We start from the raw sequence: 22,232 nt of genomic DNA, 5'->3' as shown, positions 1-22,232 counted from the left end.
GTCGTTTCGAATCAGCTCGCTCCGCGCCGGATCGCTCTCACTTGCTCCACGGCCGAGGTGCGGATTCGGGCGGAAATAGGACGAGATGCAAGTCACTTCTGCTTGCTGGGGGACGGCGATTTTGGTGGCCATGGAAACCTACAGCGCGGAAGTCGATTTTTGTGACGTGTGCACACAGACATCCGGTACGATACAGCGTGGAGCATTTTCGCTGTCCGCTGGCAGATTATTGGAGAAATGCGAGCACTCCAGATCGACCAGTGAAGAGCGCCATGAATATCGTGTTTCAATCGCTGAGCACGTACATATGGTTGGACCCTCCGTGATCCCCAGAAGAAAGGCTCATGACCCATTTGGGGGTCACGACTCGCAGTTGGGGAAACACTGGTCTAATGGATATCCCTATTGGGACGTTGGGGACATCTTAAGGACGCACCCACATGAAGCACTGAAAAATGTCTTATGAATGCCCCAGCTAGGCCTTTCTTTAGGTGTCAATGGGACATTAGTGGGACGTCAAATCCCGGCATAATCGGGATATTAATAATCTCTTGTTTGTTGATACTACCCTGTGGCTTTCTAAGCCTCTAATGTGTCGTGCAGAGTCACTGTGAAAGTTTCAATGCCTTATTGCAACTCGTTATACAAGATATCGATAACTACAGCAAAAAAGAATGAAGCTGTCCCCTCTTCCTTGCAAATATAACGCAAGGCGAGCCAAATTTAGTACAAAAACAGGTACCCAGTGTTCGTTGCAAGTGTTCGCAGTGGACATGCACGTGGTGGACACTGAACCAATTGCGCAGCACGCTACGAGCTGCATATGCGTAGCATGTAATATCTACTGCGTGCAGAACATAAGTGCCCATGCGCCCACAAGATGTACAGTGGGTAATTGTTATCTTCAGGACCTTCCGCCTGGCACAGGTGGGATAATAATTAACGTTTTGAAAGTCAAAGCTCTCATAAAAAACGCAAGCTACCGTGTATACGTGAGCTTAAGACATAATACTTCTGGGTTATAATTTGAACATAACGGAAAACATGTTTCGCTTTCTTGGATATAGACTGAATCTTTAGGATGCCGACTATTATTAGAGAATTTTAAAATAGGGGTCCCGATGAATTCGCGTCAGAGCTACTGCGCATGCGCGAGACGCCAAAAGAGTTCAGCATTTGCGTCGCCGATGCTATTTCACGGACATAGCATTTCGAGCCAAACTCAACGTAAGGCTTTGCCTCAGTGAACATGGTGCGGCGTCCATACCTCATTCGACCCCAGTCCTCATTAACCTGTGCCCATCAAAAGCAATGAACTATGTCGTAGACTTTCATTTTCACTCATTTCATGTAAATAAACAAAGGTTAAAGGGGGCATGACATGGTCATACATTAATATGCAGTTTCCCGCCAGAAATTGTAATAACGGGTCTATTATGGCAATACATGTGTAAAAACTTGGCAGTAAAAGAACATTTCTGCCCAAAATAGCTAGAACTCGCCGGCTCTAAGCCCCGCCCGCCGGCGCCGACCGCCAATTGCCATGCCATGTGTGATGATGTTCTGCATATAGAACCGAGCCATCGTCTGCTATAAAAAACAGCCACCACACCACGTGAGGTGGCTGTTGCCCACATCGGAGCATAGCAGCCGTTTGTTGCCATATTTGCTCCAGATATCGCATGCCATGTCTTAGACACTGCCAAGCAATCGACGAATCTTTGAGCAGCAGAAGCAGCGATGGGCATTTTGACTTCAACGCCATCGCGACCAGCTCAAGGGATGAAACATTGCCTCCGAGGCTGGCGCGTGCAAATCTTGGAGGCCATGGACAAAGACAGTGTACTAAACGGGGTCAACATAGATGGCGAAATTAGTGTTGCCTGTTGAGTACCATAAAAGAAAAAGCCAGCAGGTCCCACGCCCTGTGGGCATCGATGTTATGTGAAGCAGTGTGCAGGGAGCCTACCTCGTTAACGAAATGACCATGAGAGCACCAAGACGTAGGCGGCTGTTTCATGACCTACATGACATGCATGTCATGACATTCATGTAATGAGTCCTCAGGATTCCATTTAGCTACGCCTAAGAGACCTAAAGCCGAACGCCTTAGTCATGCTCATGACTATGACTTTGACCATTAAACTTTAGCCTATTCCTTCACTTAGTACGACGTCCGAACCCATTCCATTGGTTTATGAGTGTTAATCTTTTTCCGCTGAGTCATTCTCATTTTTGCTGAGTCATGGTTATGACTATGACTTCTACCACAATCATTTAGTGTTTCCTTGACTTAGTGGCCACGTCCGAACCACTATCAGTATTTTTTTAGTATTAATCTTTTTTCGCTGAGTCATTGTCAGTTTTTCCGAGTCATACTCATGACTATGGCTTCTACAACCATCCTTTAGTGTTTCCTTCACTTAGTACCCACATAAGGACCCATTTCAGTGGTTTCTGAGTGTTAATCATTTTTTGCAGAGTCATTGTAATTTTTGCTCAGTCATGGTCTTGATTATGATTTCTACCTCATCCTTTAGTATTTCCTTCACGTCAGAACCCATTTCAGTGGCTTTTGAGTGGGAATCTTTTTTCGCTGAGTCATTGTCATTTATGCTGAGTCATGCTCATGACTATGACTTTTACCAGCATTCTTTGTGTTTCCCTCACTTAGTACCCATGTCCGAACCCATTTCAGTGGTTTTTGAATGTTAATATTTTTCGCTGGGTTATTGTCATGACCTACATGACACACATGTCATGACCTATCACTTATGTTCACTATACACTCCTGTCATACTATGCCAATTTTGATACCTACCAAGTTAACGAAATGACCAAGAGAGCACCAAGACATACGCAGCTGTTTCATGAACTACGTGACACGCATGTCATGACATTCATGTCATGACATATTGTTTTTGTCATATACTCTTGTCATAGTATGCCAATTTTGGTACATACCAAGGTAACGAAACGACCATGAGAGCTCGAAGACTTAGAGGCTAGATAGATAGATACTGTCAAAGTAGCAAATGCTCGCCAGGAAATGCTTCGCATTTAAGAACTCGCAGATAACTTTTGTGGCTATGGGCGCGTGGCTGCTGCACATGTGTTACCGCGCCAAGTAGTCCGGCAGCGTTTGACAGTGGTTTTGGTTGCTCGAAACAGAAGCTCAATCGACGTAGCTTCCACATCCGACGGTTTCGTGTTTTCCCAGATGCGCAAGGGAAAATCCGCAAAATAAGTAAACCTTTACACTCAAGGGTGTTGTTGTATCGTGCATGATACTGAAAGGACATTACAGACATTACTCAGTCCCTGACTGTTTATTCCATCCTCATCTTCCTCTTCAGGCCGGCTCCAAGCACGCGCCATCTAATGGCACTGCAGTCAGCAGCGATGCCTTATACAACATATCCCCTCTTGGAAAAAAAAGACAGAACACGAAGGAAAAAAAAAGAAAAGAAAAAGGAAACGGTTGTTTGTCCATTATTGCCTAACGCAGTCCTGCAGCTTCTTCGGCGTCTTCTTGTTACGGGCGCTTCTTCTCACGCGTGCTTCGCATCCCGGCAGATTAAATGAAGCTTGTTGCGTGCGCTCTGCAGCAGGTGGTTCATGGTTAAAGGGTTCATTCTCATAGTTATCCGCGCTTGACGTGCCAGGTTGTGAGGGGTGATTTACAGCTGCAGTAGCGGAATAATCGGATGCCGGTGACCAGTTCATGACAGCAGAGGTACCGAACTTCATTTTGCTGATAGCTTCGCGGTGAACGGCCGCTAACTTGGAAGCATTCCAGACACGCCCATCTTCCAAGAGGTAAGAGGCGGGTCCACGCTTCTCAATAATTTTCTTGGGCGCAGCAAACTGTGGAGATAGCTTCGCATGAACTGCAGGTAATTTAACCCGCACGTAGTCACCAATGACGAAGTTGGGTTCCTTGGCACCGCGCTTTTCATCGATGTAACTCTTCGACTTGATTTGCTTGTTTTTGATGCGCTCTCACAACTCCTGCAGTGCCTTTGAAGGGTCCGTGCTGAAACATTTGTCAGGCAATCTAACAATGTCGAGTCTGGTTCGAGGTTGTCGTCCATGAAGAAGAACAGCGGGTGCAACACCAGTAGTCGCATGAGGTGTACAGCGATATGTTTGCAGGTAATCAAGCATCGCTGTTCTCATATCACAGCATTCTAACAGGGCCAATTGAATATATGACTTTAATACCCTGTTAAATCTTTCAACCAAACCATTGGCTTGCGGGTAATACACAGAAGAGTTGTAATGTGTGATTCCGTGCTCTGTGAGAAATTCTTCAAAATTCGCTGAAGAAAATTGTGGTCCATGATCGGATACGATACCGCGTGGATATCCTTCTCTTGCGAAGAGTTCAAGTAGAAATTTCTTCACTGTATACGTTGTCGCATCTCGTACGAAAGCCACCTCTGGCCACTTGCTGTAATAGTCAATAACTGTAATGGTAAATCTTGCGTGAAAGGTCCCACAATGTCGATAGCGACTTTTTCCCAGGCTTTCTCGGGAAGAGTGACGGGCTGCATTGGAGCGGCAGATGTACGCGCGGATTTGTCGCATGACTGGCAAGTTACACATGTGCGCACAAGTTCTTCAATGTGATTATCCATGCATGGCCACCAATATGACTCTCTAAGATGAGCTTTGGTGCGACTAATTCCTGGGTGTGACTCATGGGCCAGATCCATAAGACGGCGTGTCAAAGTTGTAGGCACGACAATCCTGTCACCCCGGCACAGAACGTCGCTAACAACAGAGAGTTCAGATCGCACGTGAAAGTAGGGTAGCAGCTCTTTTGACAAGGATTTCTTGTCAGGCCAAGAAGTAGTGATAAACTGGTTCACTTGAGAGATAACCTGATCAGCGGCACATGCTTCTTGAAGCTCTTGCATGGTAACTACTGGGGACAGAAGACATATAAATTCTTCTTCGGGTGCATCAGGGATGGAACTCTCTAGGGGCAGCCGGGAGAGTACGTCAGCCACGACGTTTTCGCTACCCTTCCTGTACTCCATGATGTAGTTGTAGCACAGCAACCATGATGACCAGCGCGCAATCCTTAACGGACGGTGACCTGTGCCTTTCGTTGAAAGGAGCGTAACCAAAGCAGCGTGGTCTGTCCGCAAAATGAATGGTCGGCCCCACAGGTAAACGTGCCAGTGCTCGCAGGCCCAGACGCAGGCAAGGGCCTCGCGTTCACCGACCGAGTACTTCCGTTCATGCGGTTGCAGAGTACGTGAGGCGAACGCGACAGTTTGCAGTGATGTTCCGTTATCCTGCTGCAGTACAGCACCTAATCCATATCCTGAGGCATCAGTTGTAACGTACACAGGTAACTGAGGATCAAAAAGGTGAAGAACTTCGCAAGACGTTATCAGAGTTTTCAGCTGCTCCAAGCCGCTTTGTGCTGCTGCAGTCCAAGTGAAAGGCGCATTTCCTCGAAGCAAAGCACGCATTGGCTCCACAACATCAGAAAAATGCGGGATGAACTTGGAGTAGAAGCCTGCAAGTCCCAGCAGCGAGCGAAGTTCATTCATATATGTAGGTGATGGGGCCTTGGTTATCGCCTCGATAGATGACATCAGTGGGAATAACCCTTGGGCGCTGACAACATGGCCAAGGAAAGTCAACTCTGCAACGTCAAAAACGCATTTATGATTGAGCCTGAGACCAGCATCAGAGAGCCGTTTCAAAACCGCGCTCAAATTGACCATGTGATCCTCTCGGGAGCGTCCGTACACGATTATGTCGTCAATGTAAAATAACACGCATTTGCATTCTTTGAGGGTCATATGCATCATCTTCTGAAACGCTGACGGTGCCGATGCCAGTCCGAAGCAAACCCTCTTGAAGCGGAATAGGCCGTCGTGTGTTATAAACGTCGTAAGATCACGACTTTCTGGACTTAGTGGCAACTGGTGATATGCCGAAGCTAAATCTAGCTTGGAGAATCGCTGTGCTCCAGCCAAGCTGTTCAAAAGTTCCTCAGTTTGTGGCAGGGGAAAACTGTCCACCACTATAGCTTTGTTTTAGCTCTCGTAAATCTACGCACATGCGAATCGAGCCATCCTTTTTTCTGGCTACAACAATTGGTGAGACCCACTCTGAAGAGTCGACGCACTCAATGATGTCCTGAGCTTCTAATTTTTGTACTTCTGCCGAGACTTGCTCACGAATGACGAGTGGTAGTCGTCTCAGCTTGCTGGCCACTGGTTGAACAGACGCTCGAACTCTGACTTTGTGAGTGAAACCCTTGACAGTTCCTAGCTGTTTTTCAAACAAGTGCTCGAACTCGGAACGTAATTCAGGAGGCAGCACAGGAGTTTCTTGTGTCATTAGCAGACACCTGAGCGGCGATCCTTGAATCTTCATATCCAGAGCCGCGATACCATTTAAACCAAGTATGGTTGTTCCTCCAGGCACAATGTACGGAAGAACAGAAGTGCATCGGCCGTGAAATGTAGCTGGAGCAATGAAACATCCTTTTATAGGAATTGCTGACTTAGAATAATCGAGGAGCTGGACGGATGTTGATGTCAGAGGAAAGGCAGTAGCAAAATGGCGTTGGTAAAGTTCTTCGGCTAGGATTGAAACCGATGATCCAGTGTCAATCATGAATGATACGGTAATTCCTTCAATTTCCAACACGGCATAAATTCCCTTCTTGCGGCTCCAGATGTGACGGACACTTAAGTGATCGTCCGGGTCAGCTGTATCTTTGTCGTCTTCCGCGACATGCTGAACTTTTTTCTCATACTTTCGGAGAGACTTTCAGACCTTTTCCAAATGGCCAATCTTTCCACATTTACGACACTTATGTGTCCTAGCTTTGCAGTGAGGGCTATTCGCAAGATGGTCCAAAGAACCACAACGGTAACACTCTTGCTCTTCCAAGGCTCGCCATCCTCATCTTCCTCTTCAGGCCGGCTCCAAGCACGCGCCATCTAATGGCACTGCAGTCGGCAGTGATGCCTTATACAACAAGTGTGTACTGTCTTATTTAACTGTTGCTAATAAGGTGTTTGTGCTTTCTCTTCCCTATAGCCTAAACCCATGTGGATTAAAACGCGGGACTTTCTTCAGAAGCGCTCTCACTTGTGCGGGCGCTTTGCCTATGTAGCTTTCCCTTCATAGCCACAGAAAATTGTCCTGGAGCTTTTTTTTTTCTTTTTTTTATATAGCTTTATTTCATCACATTTCATGTGTGCAGCGCTGCTTAGACAGTCGTTCACGGGAGACGAAGTCTGGCGCTATATACTCTGCACAATGCAAATTGTTATGCGCATAGATTGTTTGCTGGCATGCATGGAGCATGCATGTCTCTCGGATCCATACTCAACAAAACTATGATTTTCTTAATCTGCCGCGCGTTCCCACCAGTTTTTTTCTTTCTTCTTCCTCTGGTAGTTGCGTGCGGTATAATGTGTCTGCGCATAAGGGTTTTGCGCGATGTACACTTCGGCTGAAGCTTTACTTGAACTTGCTTTTTGCACCCAACATCGGTAAAAAAGAAATGCTAGCACTCCCGTAATGGAGAGTAGATATAAGCATGAAATGGCTACCGTATAGCGTATTTTGCTGTCTGGTGGTGCTGCCGCCTTCAACCGCTTTTTAACGCGATAGCGTTAAGGGCCTCGTGTATTAGAAAATCCGACGTCGGTGTCGACGTAAGCATCGGCATTTGGCGGAAATAATCATGCCAAACCACATCATCCCGAACCATCCCGACCGGGCGGGCACTTCACGGGGCGCAAGGCGTTAGTGAACAAAAATTGAATTTCTCAAAGTAAAAATCTGTCAGAAAAATTGTAACGTAGGCCTTAACCACAACCTACAGACGTGGTAGCGTCGGGTTGTAACTTGAATGTACGAGAAAAAAAGCCTGATAAGCAGCCAGGAATCTTTCAATGCTATCACGTTCCACTCTTAAATGCGAAGCTTAAGCGTCCTCCAATTCTGATGGTGTTTCGCTGTTCTTTGGTACTAGGCAACATTGAGGGGAATATTGAAAATCGAGCCTTTTTAAATGTTTTCTTCCAACGGTGCAGCGCGCTCTCTGTCACTATTTTTCTTCTTGTCGCGACGAAGTGGTCGCTTCCAAATGTGCAGCCAGCTCACAGACCGCTGGAGCTGAAGAGAGCACATGCAACCCTGTCTCAGCGCCAAAAGATGACAATCAAGTGTATGGTGCCCTGTATCTGCCTTTTGAACGTCGCTATGCGAAATGACAAATAAAACTTCAGCGTACTAGAAGTTCCAGCTTGAGTGATACTGTGAACAAACATTAGGAAGAAATCGGAAGCAATATTTTTTGTAACTTGTTAGGGCTGTAACTAGCGTATGTAATGTGCAAAGGGTTGTGGACCAGAGACCGCATTTTGTTAAGTTTTGACTCGTTGCCTGGATGATCTCGTTTTATTGTGGTTCTGATGTTTTCGTTTGAGTCCGGTTGAGTGCCTGGATATCGGCTCTGGCTTTTGGCTAAAGGTCACTTGAAGGTCGCCGACAACGGGAACTAAAAGCATCTCATGCTTAAAAAATAGCAAGGCTGACGTTTGGCCGGGGGCACTGCCTGCCAGATGTGTCGGTGCGCGAACACGGTTGGCATCGTGTCTGGCCGCATCCTCAGCCCCGAAATTCATGGGTATCCCAAACTCAGCGAGCAGGCGCAAATGGTCATCTTAGCTGTCTGGCGTGAAGTGATTCGAGAACAAAACAAAAGCGTCAGATAAGCGCCAGTCCTTCCTGCCCTCCTTCATCACCAAGCCTTACGCTTGATGGGCTCCTTGGGGAACCTGAAGAGCGATATGGAGCACTCCTTGCTCCGTTCGCTCTGGCACCCCACAGCGCTACATAGGCACCGCGGTGGCATTGTTTCAGCGGCTGAAAGTTGAACAATTCCTATGGCACGCTGAACAAAGCAGAAGTTTCCCGCATGCGCTCACAGCAGAAGCATGGATTCTTCGCCGGAATACACATGCTCGCTCGGCAACATGGATGAAGAAAAATACTATAGGAGGGAGCGTCACGTGATTCCGCTAGCCTCGGCAAGCCGACCTCCTCTGAAGCCGCCTTTCCCGCTCTCCAGGGCCTTGTGTGCAGTGCCTTTTGGGTAGGAATAGGCCCGCATGGCTGCCGGCCCATTCGCGATTGTTTGGTACGTAGTAACGATTAGTGGCGCCTGCGTCAAAGGCATTGAACCACGTAGGAAGTAGAACACGTGGTTTCTGATACTCGCGGGCGTCGTTTTTTGCTTCAAATGCATTGCCTTGAAACGTGGAGAAAGACTGGGGAGCCAGACTTACGACGACACAATTTTCTAAGCATCACTTGCACATACCACCGCAGTTAGTCAGCAATCTCACATCGAAACCCATCCAGAGTATGCCCGTGCGTGGTCTATTGTTTCGTCAAATCAGCTGTTGTGTACCTTGAACTGCGGTGCGTATTTTTTTGCTAATTTTTGGTGTGCTGTCTTGCACCTATACAGGGTGTTACAGCGAACGCTTTCAAAAAATTTTTAAAGGTTGCCTGTGGCAGATAGCACAATTCTAGAGCTGGTCTACTCGAAGAGGCGGACATCACTTGCACAAAAAATTGAAATGCATAATCGACTAATTAACAAAAATTGACAAATTAGTTTTTAACTAATTATCATATGGCCCATATTGCAATTTACGTATTCTGGCCGTGGAGTTCTCAAGGCGGATCTAATTAAAACGAATTCTCAGGATGACACCAGTTTCGAGATATTGATTCCCAAACTTTGTGGAGAATTGCATTGGCGTTCCAGTTACTTTAGTGCTTCAATGCATAAAGCGACGTATTGTTAAGCACAATGAACGGGACCCAAGGAAGGCGAGACAGGACAAATGCTTGTCTCGTCTGTCTCGCCCTCCTCTTGTACGGTGTATTGCGCTTCACCTTTTAGTCGAATTCCCTTATTTTGTCCTGTATAAGGTGTGCGCTTGTTTAAACATGCACGTATGAACCAACTATACTAGCAACACGTTCTATAGTACGAAGTTTCTTTGGTCGCAGAAACCTGTTCGCAGCACCCTGGCTGCCAGGTACCTGCTGTCGGAGGCCCGCAAGCACCAGACGACCGAGAAGCGGCTCTGCCGCGCGCACCAGGAGCTGCAGGCCAAGATGGACACCTACTGCACCTACCTGGCGAGCTCGCGCAAGGCCAAAGTGTGTAGTCGCACTCATCGTTTAGCTTCGCATGCTTGTAAATGTGTCATACACCGGGCCTATTGGTTTATCCTGGCCGGGAGTGTCCGCGAACCGTCTGCGGCTTCTGGTCTGACTAGATCTGACAGAAGGGCACATCACAGTCACGGGATCCAGCTGCCGGGGACCGTCCGAGGTGTTGCTCAAAAGGACCGTGTCCTGAAGTCACTCTCCTGACTGCTGTCGTCTGCTCGTAGCTAACCCCAACTACTTAGTGAATTAGAATCCAAGATGTTGCAGCCTCGGAGGCCACGTTGCCGACACAACCATAAAGTTTACATAGCGGAATCGCAGATGAGCGCTCATAAGACGTGTTCGCAAAGCGCAGTTTACGTTGCGCCCTCGCTGTTCGTGTCACTTAAACGCTGTAATTAAGCTAGGTCGATCATTGACTGCAAGATTTCAGTGCAATTACCATATGAACGTAAGTAAATCCATACGAACGTAAGTAAAACCGCAGTCTTACCACGTCGCTGTTTTCACAGAAAGCGCCCGCCGATAGCCTTCAAGCTCGTGAGACCATCTACGACAGGCCCGAAGCGCGTCTCGGACAGAGCGCATGTACACCGTCTACTAATCATGCACATGAAAAAGCAAGCGCTCGAACTTGGCTACAGAAGAGATCAGCATATGTGAACAGCAATGAAGCTCCTACTAAATACCATCTCGGCCACCGGCGAGAAGCAGCCACACTTGCAGTAGGATATGCTCCCTCGCACACCAGTGTCACTCACTTGAAAGGAGAAATCCACATGTTTAGTACAGTAATAAGCATGACAGATTTCGCGAACGCATCAAGGAAAGCAAGCATGTACGCCTGATTGCTGTGCTTCTCTCTTAAAAAAAGAAAACACGACGATTAAACCTGCAGACTTGCATGGCTCATGAAAAGCTCATATAATGGCACACAAAGCACTGATGTAAGAGACGTGACAGCTGAGTGCACAATATTTTTGCCATCTCGAATGCGCAAAGTACGGCAGAAGCACGTGGCATCTTTCTTAACATGGCAGCACACACCGCGCGCATCTTGTACAGACAGCCGTCGTCGGCTATAGATGCTTTCACTTGTCCGAAAAAAACATCTGCTGACCGCTCCAACAGTCCGGGGGCAGTCTGTAACTTCCGGTCCGTGAAAAAAACAAAGGAGCTTCTGACAACTCTGGGACTAATTGGTGGAGCTTCTGTCCGAACAAGATTGAATGCGGCACAGCAGTCTCAAGCAGTCCAGAACTGATAATCGAAGAGGCCCACTGGGTTTCAGAAAATGCGTTCAAAGTTCTGTAAAAATAATTAAGTCCCGACAATTCAAGGCAGCCTGCAACTAACCTTTAGGCCGCGTAAAAAACTGTTTCACAGATTGTGCAGATATAGATCAGCCTCTGTCAAGGCGTAAAGTCTCCCTTCATTGGAGACTTTACGTTATACTGGTCGTCGCCCTCATAGCGCAACGACCAGTATAGTGCACGCGCAGGCACACATGCTCATATATATATATATATATATTTATATATATATCAGTCAAGTGCTGCATCACAAGATGCGGCAGTGAAACAGGGAATAGAAGCTGACAGGAAAAATACCAGGATTTAACTGACGTTTCGTCTGCGGAGTGGCTTTCACTCCAACCGAGGCCAAGTGAAGGTATATTCATTGCTGTATATTTTCCTGTGTGCTTTTATTGTTTGACCTATATATATATATATATATATATATCATAAAAAGCCAACAAACGACACCAAGGAAAACATAGGGTAAATATATTACTTGCGAAGTGAATTTAAAAAATTATAAATTAATGAACATGGATTAAAACACAACTTGCCGCAGGTGGGGAATGATCCCACATCTTTGCATTACGCGTGCGATGCTCTTACCAATTGAGCTACTAAGGCACCGTTTTCCCATCCACTTTCTCGGGTATTAATGTTTTATACTCGAACTAACCCTTGAAGTGTTAGCCAGCGCCACCACTCACAAGCCTTGGCGGCGGATGAACATCCTTTCTGCCGCAGGCGTCACGAGTACGTGATCTTTTTGGGTGAAGGCAACTGGTCAATAAACCCACACCTGCTACCTGAGGGCATGATTGTTGCCGGCCGGATTCGAGACCTTCGTTATGTAATGAACGAGAAGAAAGGGAACCGAGGAGCCCTATTTTTATTAATCATACCATATGAAGCCAACAAACGACGACACCAAGGACAACATAGGGAAATTATTTGTACTTACTAAGTGAATTAAAGAAATGATAAATTAATGGAAATGATAATGGATGGAAAAAAAAGTCGCAGTTCCACCCAAAAGTTGAAGCAGTGATTGCGATAGCAAATTAGTAGAGACCTATACAAAGCAAGGATAGTAGTTTTATAGGCCGTGTAAAGTTGTAAACATTCACTTACTAATTAGATAGACAAGCACGGTGTCACGCATGCAGGTAAACATGAGCACATATTGCTAGATGACCGCTGAAACCCGGTGTGAAAACGCAGGAGTGAGTAATCGCGCCAGCAGCAGCGAGCAAATTGACCTTCGCGCTGTCTCTCGTCTCGCTTCAACGTGAACTAAACGTCGAAAGCACAGCACATACAAAGTTACCGGCGCTCAGCGCATGCACTGTGTCCCCATTGCAGATCGCTTTGAAAATGAGGCTCGCGCGGGCGCGTACTTCACCCACATCGCAGATCGCTTTCAAGATACAGCGCCCGCGCGGGCGTGCTGTGAATAGCAGCTGATGGAGCACCAAGAACTAGGCGGCTGTTTCATGACCTACGTGGCACGCATATCATGAGATTCAAGTCATGAGTCCTCAGGAGTCCCTTTTGCTATGCCTAAGATACCTTAAGGCGAAAGCCTTAGTCATGCTCATGGCTATAACTTCGACCATCAACCTTTAGCTTTTTCCTTCACTTAGTACCACATCAGGACCCATCCCGTTGTTTCTTTAGTGTTAATTTTTTTCACTGAGTCATTGTCATGACTGACTTCCTACCACCATCCTTTAGTGTTTTCTTCACTTAGTACCCACGTCCGAACCCATTTCAGTTATTTTCGAGTGGTAATATGTTTTCGCTGAGTCATTGTCATTTTCGCTGGTCATGGCTCATGACTATGACTTCTACCATCATTCTTGAATGCCAACCTACATGTACGCGTGCTGGCACGCAAAAGCTCGCGCCCACATGCCTTGCATGCACAGATGGTGCAGAACGATCGGTGCTTCACCATGCGTGAGTTGCTTGGGCGCGAGCTTTCGCGCGCAGGCCACAGGTACTGTGGTTTGGCCTTTAGTGTTTCCTTCACTTAGTGTCCACGTCTGAACCCATTTCAGTTGTTTTTTAGTGTTAATCTTTTTTGCTGTGTTATTATCATTTTAGGCCTACATGACACGCATGTCAAGAGATTCATGTCATGACCTATCATTTATGTTTGTCATACACTTTTTCCATACTATGCCAATTTTGCTATTTACCAAGTTAATGAAATTTGGTACCGGTCCGGGGCAGTGGCCTTGGTAAACTCGGTGGTATTGCAGTTCCACTCAATGTGAAAGCTGCGGAAGTGTGAAGCAGTGATTCGGTGGTGTTTTATCTTGTGTTTAGCAATCCATCATCCGTTTTGACACCTGTGCTAAAGCACAACTGGCGGGAAACTGCCACGCACATGTCACCAAATCAACACGCATATCGAGCCAAAGCCTTTGCTGATGATAGTTAGAAGCGATTTTTACAAATTTCTGTTAAATCGATTAATTCATAAGTATTCCTATGTCTTAAATTATTGTGAATCATGGTAGTTTTTTTTTTAACTGTTTTTGATCAATTCTGCACTTGTTTTGACCCTGTTTTGAGAACTGTTTTTGCGCGTCACCACGACGACATGAGATCCCATTAAAAGGTTTTCACGAGTTTCTGCTAATAAATACACTTAATGCTTGATTATTCCTATCTTTTACATTATTCTGAATCATGTTAGTTTATTTTGAACCGGTTTGGATCAATTCTGCACTTGTTTTGTACCTGTTTTTTCGTGTGATCACGACATGAGATCACATTACACGCCGACAGCCCGCGCCCCTAAAGTGCTTCGTATTTAAAACACGCCGCCATTACCGCTCACCGAAAGTGCCGCCTCACTCGAAACGCGTGGCTTCTGGGTATAGGGTATAGCCTCCGAGCGCCGCGCTGAAACATCTCGATAGCGATGTTCCGGGACTTACGTCATTACCGCTAATCACCAGGTGCACACGTCGTTTGCTTATTTGCTATTTAAAGGGTGCCAATTTAATAAGAAAGACAATTGACAGCACTGCAGCTTTGCCAAGACCAATGTAGCGAAATCAAACTTTCGTTGCAGTCGGCCTTTAAATACACGCTAAAGATAAAAATTACGGGGGATGCTAGAGCTTTCTACGACTGTGAAGGCGAAAGTCTAGTTGGATCCATAGCAATGTGGAATGAAGCTCTGAGCCCACGCGGCGACATATACCTGCGAGTGTACGCGCTGCGAGCGTGCTGCCGCCGTTTCCAGAATGTTCTACGCGCGCCGCCGCTGACATTTTCAGTGCCGCCACCGCGCTTATTACTTCAACGCCCCTACAGGGAACCAGCGCTGGAGTTTCGAACTGACACACAGCGCCCCTTGCGCACATTGCACGTATTGTTCAGTCAAACAAACAGAAGAAAATCCCCAGTCCAGCTAAAATTATGCTAATCCATAAGAAGGAAGACGTTAGAGAGTTGAAAAATTATAGGCCCATTAGCTTGCTTTTAGTATTGTATAAGATATTCAGCAAGATGATTTCCAATAGAATCAGCGGAACACTTGACTTCACTCAACTAAGAGAACAGGCTGGCTTCAGGAAGGGGTATTCTACAATGGATCACATCCATGTCATCAATCAGGTAATCGAGAAATCTGCGGAGTACAATAAACCCCTCTATATGGCTTTCATAGATTATGAAAAGGCATTTGATTCAGTAGAGATTCCAGCAGTCATAGAGTCATTGCGTAATCAAAGAGTACAGGACGCATATGTAAATATCTTGGGAAATATCTACAAAGATTCCACAGCTACATTGGTTCTCCACAAGAAAAGTAGAAAATTACCTATCAAGAAAGGGGTCAGGCAAGGAGACACAATCTCTCTAATGCTATTCACTGCATTCTTGGAAGTATTCAAGCTCTTAGACTGGGAAGGCTTAGAAGTGAGGATCAACGGCAAATATCTCAGCAACCTTCGGTTTGCAAATGATATTGTCCTGTTCAGCAACACTGGGGACTAATTGCAACAAATGATTGAGGACCTTTATCGAGAAAGTGTAAGAATAGGGTTGAAGATGAATATGCAGAAGACAAAGATAATGTTCAATAGCCTGGCAAGGGAACAAGAATTCAGGATCGCCAGTCAGCCTCTAGAGTCTGTATAGGAGTACGTTTATCTAGGTCAGTTACTGGCCACGAGAAAGAAATTTACAGAAGAATAAAATTGGATTGGAGTGCATACGGCAGGCATTGCCAAATCCTGACTGGGAGCTTACCACTGTCGTTGAAAATAAAAGTGTACAAGCATTGCATTCTACCAGTGCTAACGTATGGTGCAGAAGCTTGGTGGTTAACAAAGAAGCTCGAGAACAAGTTAAGGACTGCACAAAGAGTGATGGAACGAAAAATGTTAGGCCTAACGTTAAGAGACAGGAAGAGAGCGGTGTGGATCAGAGAACAAACGGGGATAGCCGATATTCTAATTGACATTAAGAGAAAGAAAATGGAGATGGGCAGGCCATGTAATGCGTATAATGGATAACCAGTGGACCATTAGAGTTACAGAATGGGTACCAAGAGAAGGGAAGCGCAGTCGAGGACGGCAGAAAACTATGTTGGGTGACGAAGTTAGGAAATTTGCAGGCGCAAGTTGGAATCAGCTAGCGCAAGACAGGGGCAATTGGAGATCACAGGGCGAGGCCTCCGTCCTGCAGCGACATATAAAAAAATAGGCTGATGATGATGATGATAGCGGCTGCTGTTAATTTGCCGCAATTGCAATAATATTCATTTGCATCCTCTTCATAACTTCTGTTCTTATTTCGGGACCTCCGATTGTTTGTGTTTACTGCACCTGTGTTTTATGCATCGCACTAATGAAAATGAAATGAAATATACATTGGTTATTGCTTTTTATCTGCTTGCAGGCGCTTCACCTGCAGTACCATGCTCGTGGGGAGCGGAGCGTCGAAGAGTCTGCACACCTCGTCGGGCTGAGCGTACCGAAACCCTTCGACAACAGCCAAGACCGCTAATTGACACCACTGGCTGTAGTCTTGAGCGCCTAGGGAATAGAGTGCACTATAGAGCAGAACATATAGGTCGTTACTGAGTGGTAACGCCACCTGTTGGCCGCTTGATGAACGCAGCTTGTTGAGATATAAGTATTCGCGGTGGTGTTTTCTGCGCAGATTTAGAATAAAAGCCTTCTTGTTGAACATGTTGTGACGACTCACTCTTCGTTGTCGGCTTCTCTGAGTTGACATTGAAAAAATTCGTCAGCCATTCCACTCTGTGAAGGTGGATGACAAGCGAAACTTTTTAGCGCACGACACAGAGATGACACAAAATTTTTAACAAACGTACGAACTTATTTATTGTCCTCATCGATGGTCATCATAACGATAGGTAGGCACACCCATTCGCATATGACCTCTGTTATTAAATCTGTCCGTCACGTAAGACAATGAATGGCTCATACCCCCCAAGAAATAGCTCATACCCCCGTAAACGCCGCTTCCTCATTACGACGACTGAAGAGAAGTGAAATTCTACCCCTGGAATGATGAGCGGCAATGGAGCCAGCTATGGAGGAAGACGAACGCGGGAGCAGAGGCACGAGCGCGTTCGCGCGAGAGGCACCAATGAGCCAGCTGTGGAAGAAGACGACGACGCTCAAGCATTTGCTGATGACGATAGTTGTTCCGCGCGGACGCCATGGCCTAGCCAGAGACAGCTTCGCTGGAAAAATTGTTGGATTGCACGCGAGGTGCGGGATATATTAAAGCAAATTTGAAGCCTTGTTGCAGGGACCAGCATTGTCCACTTTACCTACGGCACAACAACACAAAACTGCTGAGTGAACATCATTGTGCCCATGCAGGAAACATTTATGACTCCAGTAACTTTCCTATTCCCTTAACTCAATTCCATAAACGCTTATGTTGACTCGGGAATCCTTAATGTTCATAGAGACTCTCACGTGATCGTGTGAACCCCACAGTGCTCGTGGAAAATTGATGAGAGCTACATTGTCAGCTGACAAGGTCCTGAAATAAAGTAATAAGCTGAACTGCAGCCGCAAGAAGTATGAAAATTCCTGGGGTTCTTGTTAGAAGTTAGCAACTGTTCAAGTTACATGCTTTTGCATTTGTTTAGTGGTGTTGTTCTTCTGCTTTGAGCGAAGCGAGGCATCCGTGGCAACACGGGCATCAAGTGAGCACTGTTTTTCAAGCAAAGCTTGTATTGCCTCACAAGTGTCGGGGGTGGCGGTGGTGGTGGTGTGACAATAAAATCCCATTGAAAACCTGTCAAAAACTTGCGTCTCGTTCACTTCGTATATACCAAATTTGGCATGGAAGGGTACGAATGTATGACTAACATGACTGATACGTCATGACATCAATAACATCACATGCTCGTCAGTTACGTCACGATTAACGATAACAAAATTACGTGTGGTGCAAACCCGCCTTGGATATGCGGTAAGAGCCAGGGACAAGAAGTCAAGGAAAAAAGAGAGCGAAAGAAAGAAATCACGTGTGGTGCATACCCGCATTGGATATGCGAGTATGAGCCAGGGACAAGAAAGAAGGAAAAAGAAAATCCGCTGTTTCCCAGAGTAGAGCATGTGCGGGGAAAGCTGCGCCGGATCACGTGACATGCCTGACCAATCAGGGTCGTTTGGTGTATCGTGGGGAGGGAAAGGGAATGAAAGGGGGTTGGCGCGTGCTCCGTCGGGTTTCCCTCGCCTCAGATCAGTTTCGGCGCCCGGATGGGAAGGCCTCGTGCGGTGCATTCCGCCGAGGAGCAGGCTGCGTTTGAGCAACGGCACCGCGAACTCGCTCGGGAAAATGCTCGTCGTCGACGTGCCGATTCTAGCGTGTTTCCGAAGCCCAGGCGAAACGTTAGCAAAGAGCCGCCGACCCTGAGTTTAGGGCAAACGAAGCCGAACGCCTGCGTACAGCGTCGTCTTCCCACAAGCTTGACTTCCCTAGCAAAAATTCTAATACAAAAACTAATAGCCTTGTAGCGCCTACCGACGCCGCAACGCAGGGACCCCAAGGTCGGCGCTCTCGGCCAGCGCTTTGGGGCTGGCTGCGGATGGCGAGAAGAAAAAAGTTTGGCGGCGCGTGCCAGCGGCGCAAGCACGGCACGCGCCTGTCCGTTCTAAAAGCCTGCTGAGCTGGTCCTCTTGGTCGGGCGCTCCGCGGCGACCCCTCGGTTTCTTACAGCCTATTAGGTTATTGACACTAATAGAGTCTATTAGGTATTTAGTGCATTAGTCTGATATTGGTGTATTAGTCTAATAGGCCTATTAATGTGTTAGTCTAATAAGTCTATTATTGTACGTTAGTCGAATAGGTCTATTGCTGTGAAAGAAAATGTTGCAGTGCACCAGATAACGAAAAACAGGTAAAATTGCCAGAAGCATTTATTAGCACAGCATGTCTTTTTACAGATTCCTCTTTCGAGATCTTCTTCAGGTCAGCAATATTGAGAGCTTTTCGTTGACTTCGACCAGAGGACGTCCTTTTGAGGAAGTGGTTAAAAAAACCTGGGCACAACAATACACACATATAGAAACAGTTGAAAGCAGGGGTGCTAGTTCTACCACTAAACGTTTCAGCTGGCAATATTTGCTTCCAAATTAGAAAAACGTGGCTCGCCAATATTTTAGGACAGTTGATATATGCTAGCTCAAAATGTTTTTCATAATAAAAAATGACGCTACCTGACATGACAATTATAAAGCACACAAAATCAACATAACATGTGTGTTCCATCAAAACTGTAGACAGATATAAGGAACTCTAGACAGAAATCTTGCACAACGTGTTATTGCTGCATGTTATTGCTGCAACGCACACAGTAATCGGCCCGACGGCACTGTACTTACGTCCACCGTCAGGATAAAAAAAAAAAAAAGAGCAAACGCTTCATACTGTACTACAGAAGCATAAATAAGAGCATTCCCGCCCGCCGTGTTCCCTTCTCTGCGATACTGCTCTTTGATGTCTATACATATTACGGCCTTTTATATGCGGTATCAAGTTAGCAATTTAGGTTAAAAGTTTAACATTTACTTTATGCGCACTTCCACAGAAAATACGACACTGACGAAACTTCAGCCAAACAAAGATTAGGCAAGACTCGTGAACGGCGTCTGTCGAGAGAGAGTTTCCGCGTGTGTCCGTACCTCTTGCCTTCTATCACGTGTACGTAATCTCTCAGTAATACTTTCCTTCAAAATGAAGCTCGCATACCGGCGTCAGGGGCATACAGCGGCTTGTCGTGCGGTGTAGATTCCGCTCCCATGTCAGGCGCATCTTCTTCATCCTCGGGGACACTTAACAGAGACAACTTCGGGGCTCTTTCACTCTGATGTACCCAGTCTTACAACCAGCGCAAAGCAATAGTTCTTTCGCCGAAGTCTCCCTATCTCATAATCAGTAAATCAGCCAACTCAACGTGCACCCGCCAACCAACAAAACCACGCACGTTCAACTACAATCCGTAACACGTCGGGGCCTGTGTTTGCGGGTCCGAACGCGCGCGGCCATAGAATAAAGGCGCGGCGGGGATGCGGCTTCAGGTGAAAGGCGCAGTGGCGCCACCACATGGCGCGCGAATATTTCCGTGTGTTTCGCCTCGCCGGCGCTGCCCCTATCCGCTCTCCCTCGACCCACTACCCCTATCTAGTTCACTCTAGTTGTTCGTAAGCTGACCGGGCACCGCAATTACGGCTGGTTGTTCGCATTTTTTTTTATTTATTTTTTTTTTTCGTGGGGAAGTATTCGCTGTGCTGTAAACACTAGCTGTTTCCTCAACGACTCATCGCGACGAGGCTCAGCGAAGCAAAATTGGCAAGACCATGTATAGGCGCACGTCGCTTTTGGGTATGTCGCCGAGAAATGGCCAGTTTCACTAGCTTAGTGCGCTGAAACTAATGCAAACGTGCGAACGCAGTCTGCTGCACAATTGTGCAGCAGAATTTTTAATTATTCACTGATTAAATAGAAACACCTCTCCATGCAAGCAAGCGGTCCGCTAGTCTGTTTTTTTTTTTTTTCATCAACTTTCACCAGCAAACAAGAGCTGTGGAATCCAGCAATATGTTCTATCAGACCAGCAACAATCTGTATAAGGCCAATAGGACCTATTAGTCTAATAGAGATACTAGTATACACGCAATACTGTTTGTATATAAGACTAAAGTTAATACACAGGGCCTATTGGTCTTATAGGTAAATCAGTACGACTAATAGATATTTCTATTGGTCTAATACAAAACTTATACAACTAATAAAAAACTCTATTAGACTAATACAAACTTCTATTAAATTTCTATTGGTCTAATAGAAAACTTATATAACTAATACAAAACTGTATTAGACTAATACAAACTTCTTTTAGAATTTTTGCAAGGTTGCCCCATTTTCTCGACAGGGAAGGGCCCTGAATTTTTTTTCTCAGGAATGGACACAGGAAATTGAGTGAATAAAAATCTAATCATCAAGCGAAACAGTGGCTGACGCAACGGTATTTGCGTGCCGGCTTGGTGGTAGCGTTACTAGCACGGATAAGGGTATTTCACTTCAGATCTCCTCCTCTATCGTCTGTTTCATTGCTGACATGTAGAATAGTACTAAACATTCAGACCCCTTCCCCTGTCAAATAATTTACCACCGGCGTTGTGCGCCGCCTGTAGGGGCGCCACTAAAAGCCACCTGGCGGTGGATTTCAGAACTGCATACGGGAGAAGGCGCGCGGCTGTCCAGCGCTGTTGCACCAACGATGGCAGGCGTACGGGACTGCGATTTTCCGGTTGTGCGTAAAAGAACATTTTTAAACCGAAAGCCTTAGGCGTCTATGTTGGCGGCGACCTTAGCACAAATGCGCCGTCATGAAAAATGGCTGATGTCAAACGAATACTCGGATTCACGTCACATTTCTCAGGGAGGTTCCTGTAAACGAAGTAAATTAGTGGCCTTGAAAAGAAAATTTGGGACATTTCGGTTGGGGAATCGAACCTGGGCCTCCGGATTGTGAGACGAGCATGCTTCCCTGAAGCCACGGCTGCTCTCCCTCTTTTCTTCTTTTTTTTTTTCTTTATTGCCACATTGAACAGCACAATCGCAGAGAAAGATACGTTCGGGGGATTGATGGATAAAACTTTATTTACATTCGGGGGAACAGTCTCTAGGAACTGGCTTTAATTGCGCGATCCCGTTAATATTCGCGCATGTTTAACAATGCTTCAAATCTTGGGAGCCATTCAAGCGCTGGGGTTTGAAACTGGTACGTAGCTATAATTCTATTCATGCTTTCCTTGAAATATAGCCTTATCGGCTTCACGTCTATGTCAGCGTTCCGAACTGCCATCCTAGATCGCCAAATGTTGAGAAGGGCCAAGAGTATAATGAGGTAAAATGGAATACCATCCTCATTTTCAACTGGCAAAAATGTTACGTCGAGAGAGTCCGCAGGTAGGTCTTTCTTGAGAGTACGTTGTAAGATATCCCAGAAGAAAAATGCTTCACAACAATCTAGAAATGCGTGCTCGATCGTTTCTGGCTTCCGACAAATGAAATAGTAAGTCCTCCACGTCCTGGCTTACTAAAGGTGTGCCTAGTGCGTGTGTGGTTGCACATGTCACGTCGCAGCCATCTCGCTGACTAATGGTGTGGCCTAGTGGATTCACT

General features: G+C 46.2%; 1 protein-coding gene across 1 annotated transcript in view; it reads left to right on the top strand.

Moving 5' to 3' along the window:
* LOC119455478 (protein FMC1 homolog) overlaps positions 1-16,745 on the top strand; it is a 30,270-nt gene extending 13,525 nt beyond the window's left edge. The window contains exons 2-3 of the mRNA XM_037716888.2: positions 10,072-10,224; positions 16,455-16,745. Coding sequence (XP_037572816.1) covers positions 10,072-10,224; positions 16,455-16,562 — 261 coding nt within the window. The 3' untranslated portion in view covers positions 16,563-16,745. The remainder of the gene's footprint in view (positions 1-10,071; positions 10,225-16,454) is intronic.
* Positions 16,746-22,232: the final 5,487 nt, after the last annotated feature.

This window comes from Dermacentor silvarum, chromosome 6 (assembly GCF_013339745.2).
Source record: "Dermacentor silvarum isolate Dsil-2018 chromosome 6, BIME_Dsil_1.4, whole genome shotgun sequence".
Lineage (NCBI taxonomy): Eukaryota > Metazoa > Arthropoda > Arachnida > Ixodida > Ixodidae > Dermacentor > Dermacentor silvarum.
Note: the sequence above shows the minus strand (reverse complement) of the source record. Positions and strands in the feature narration are given on the sequence as shown.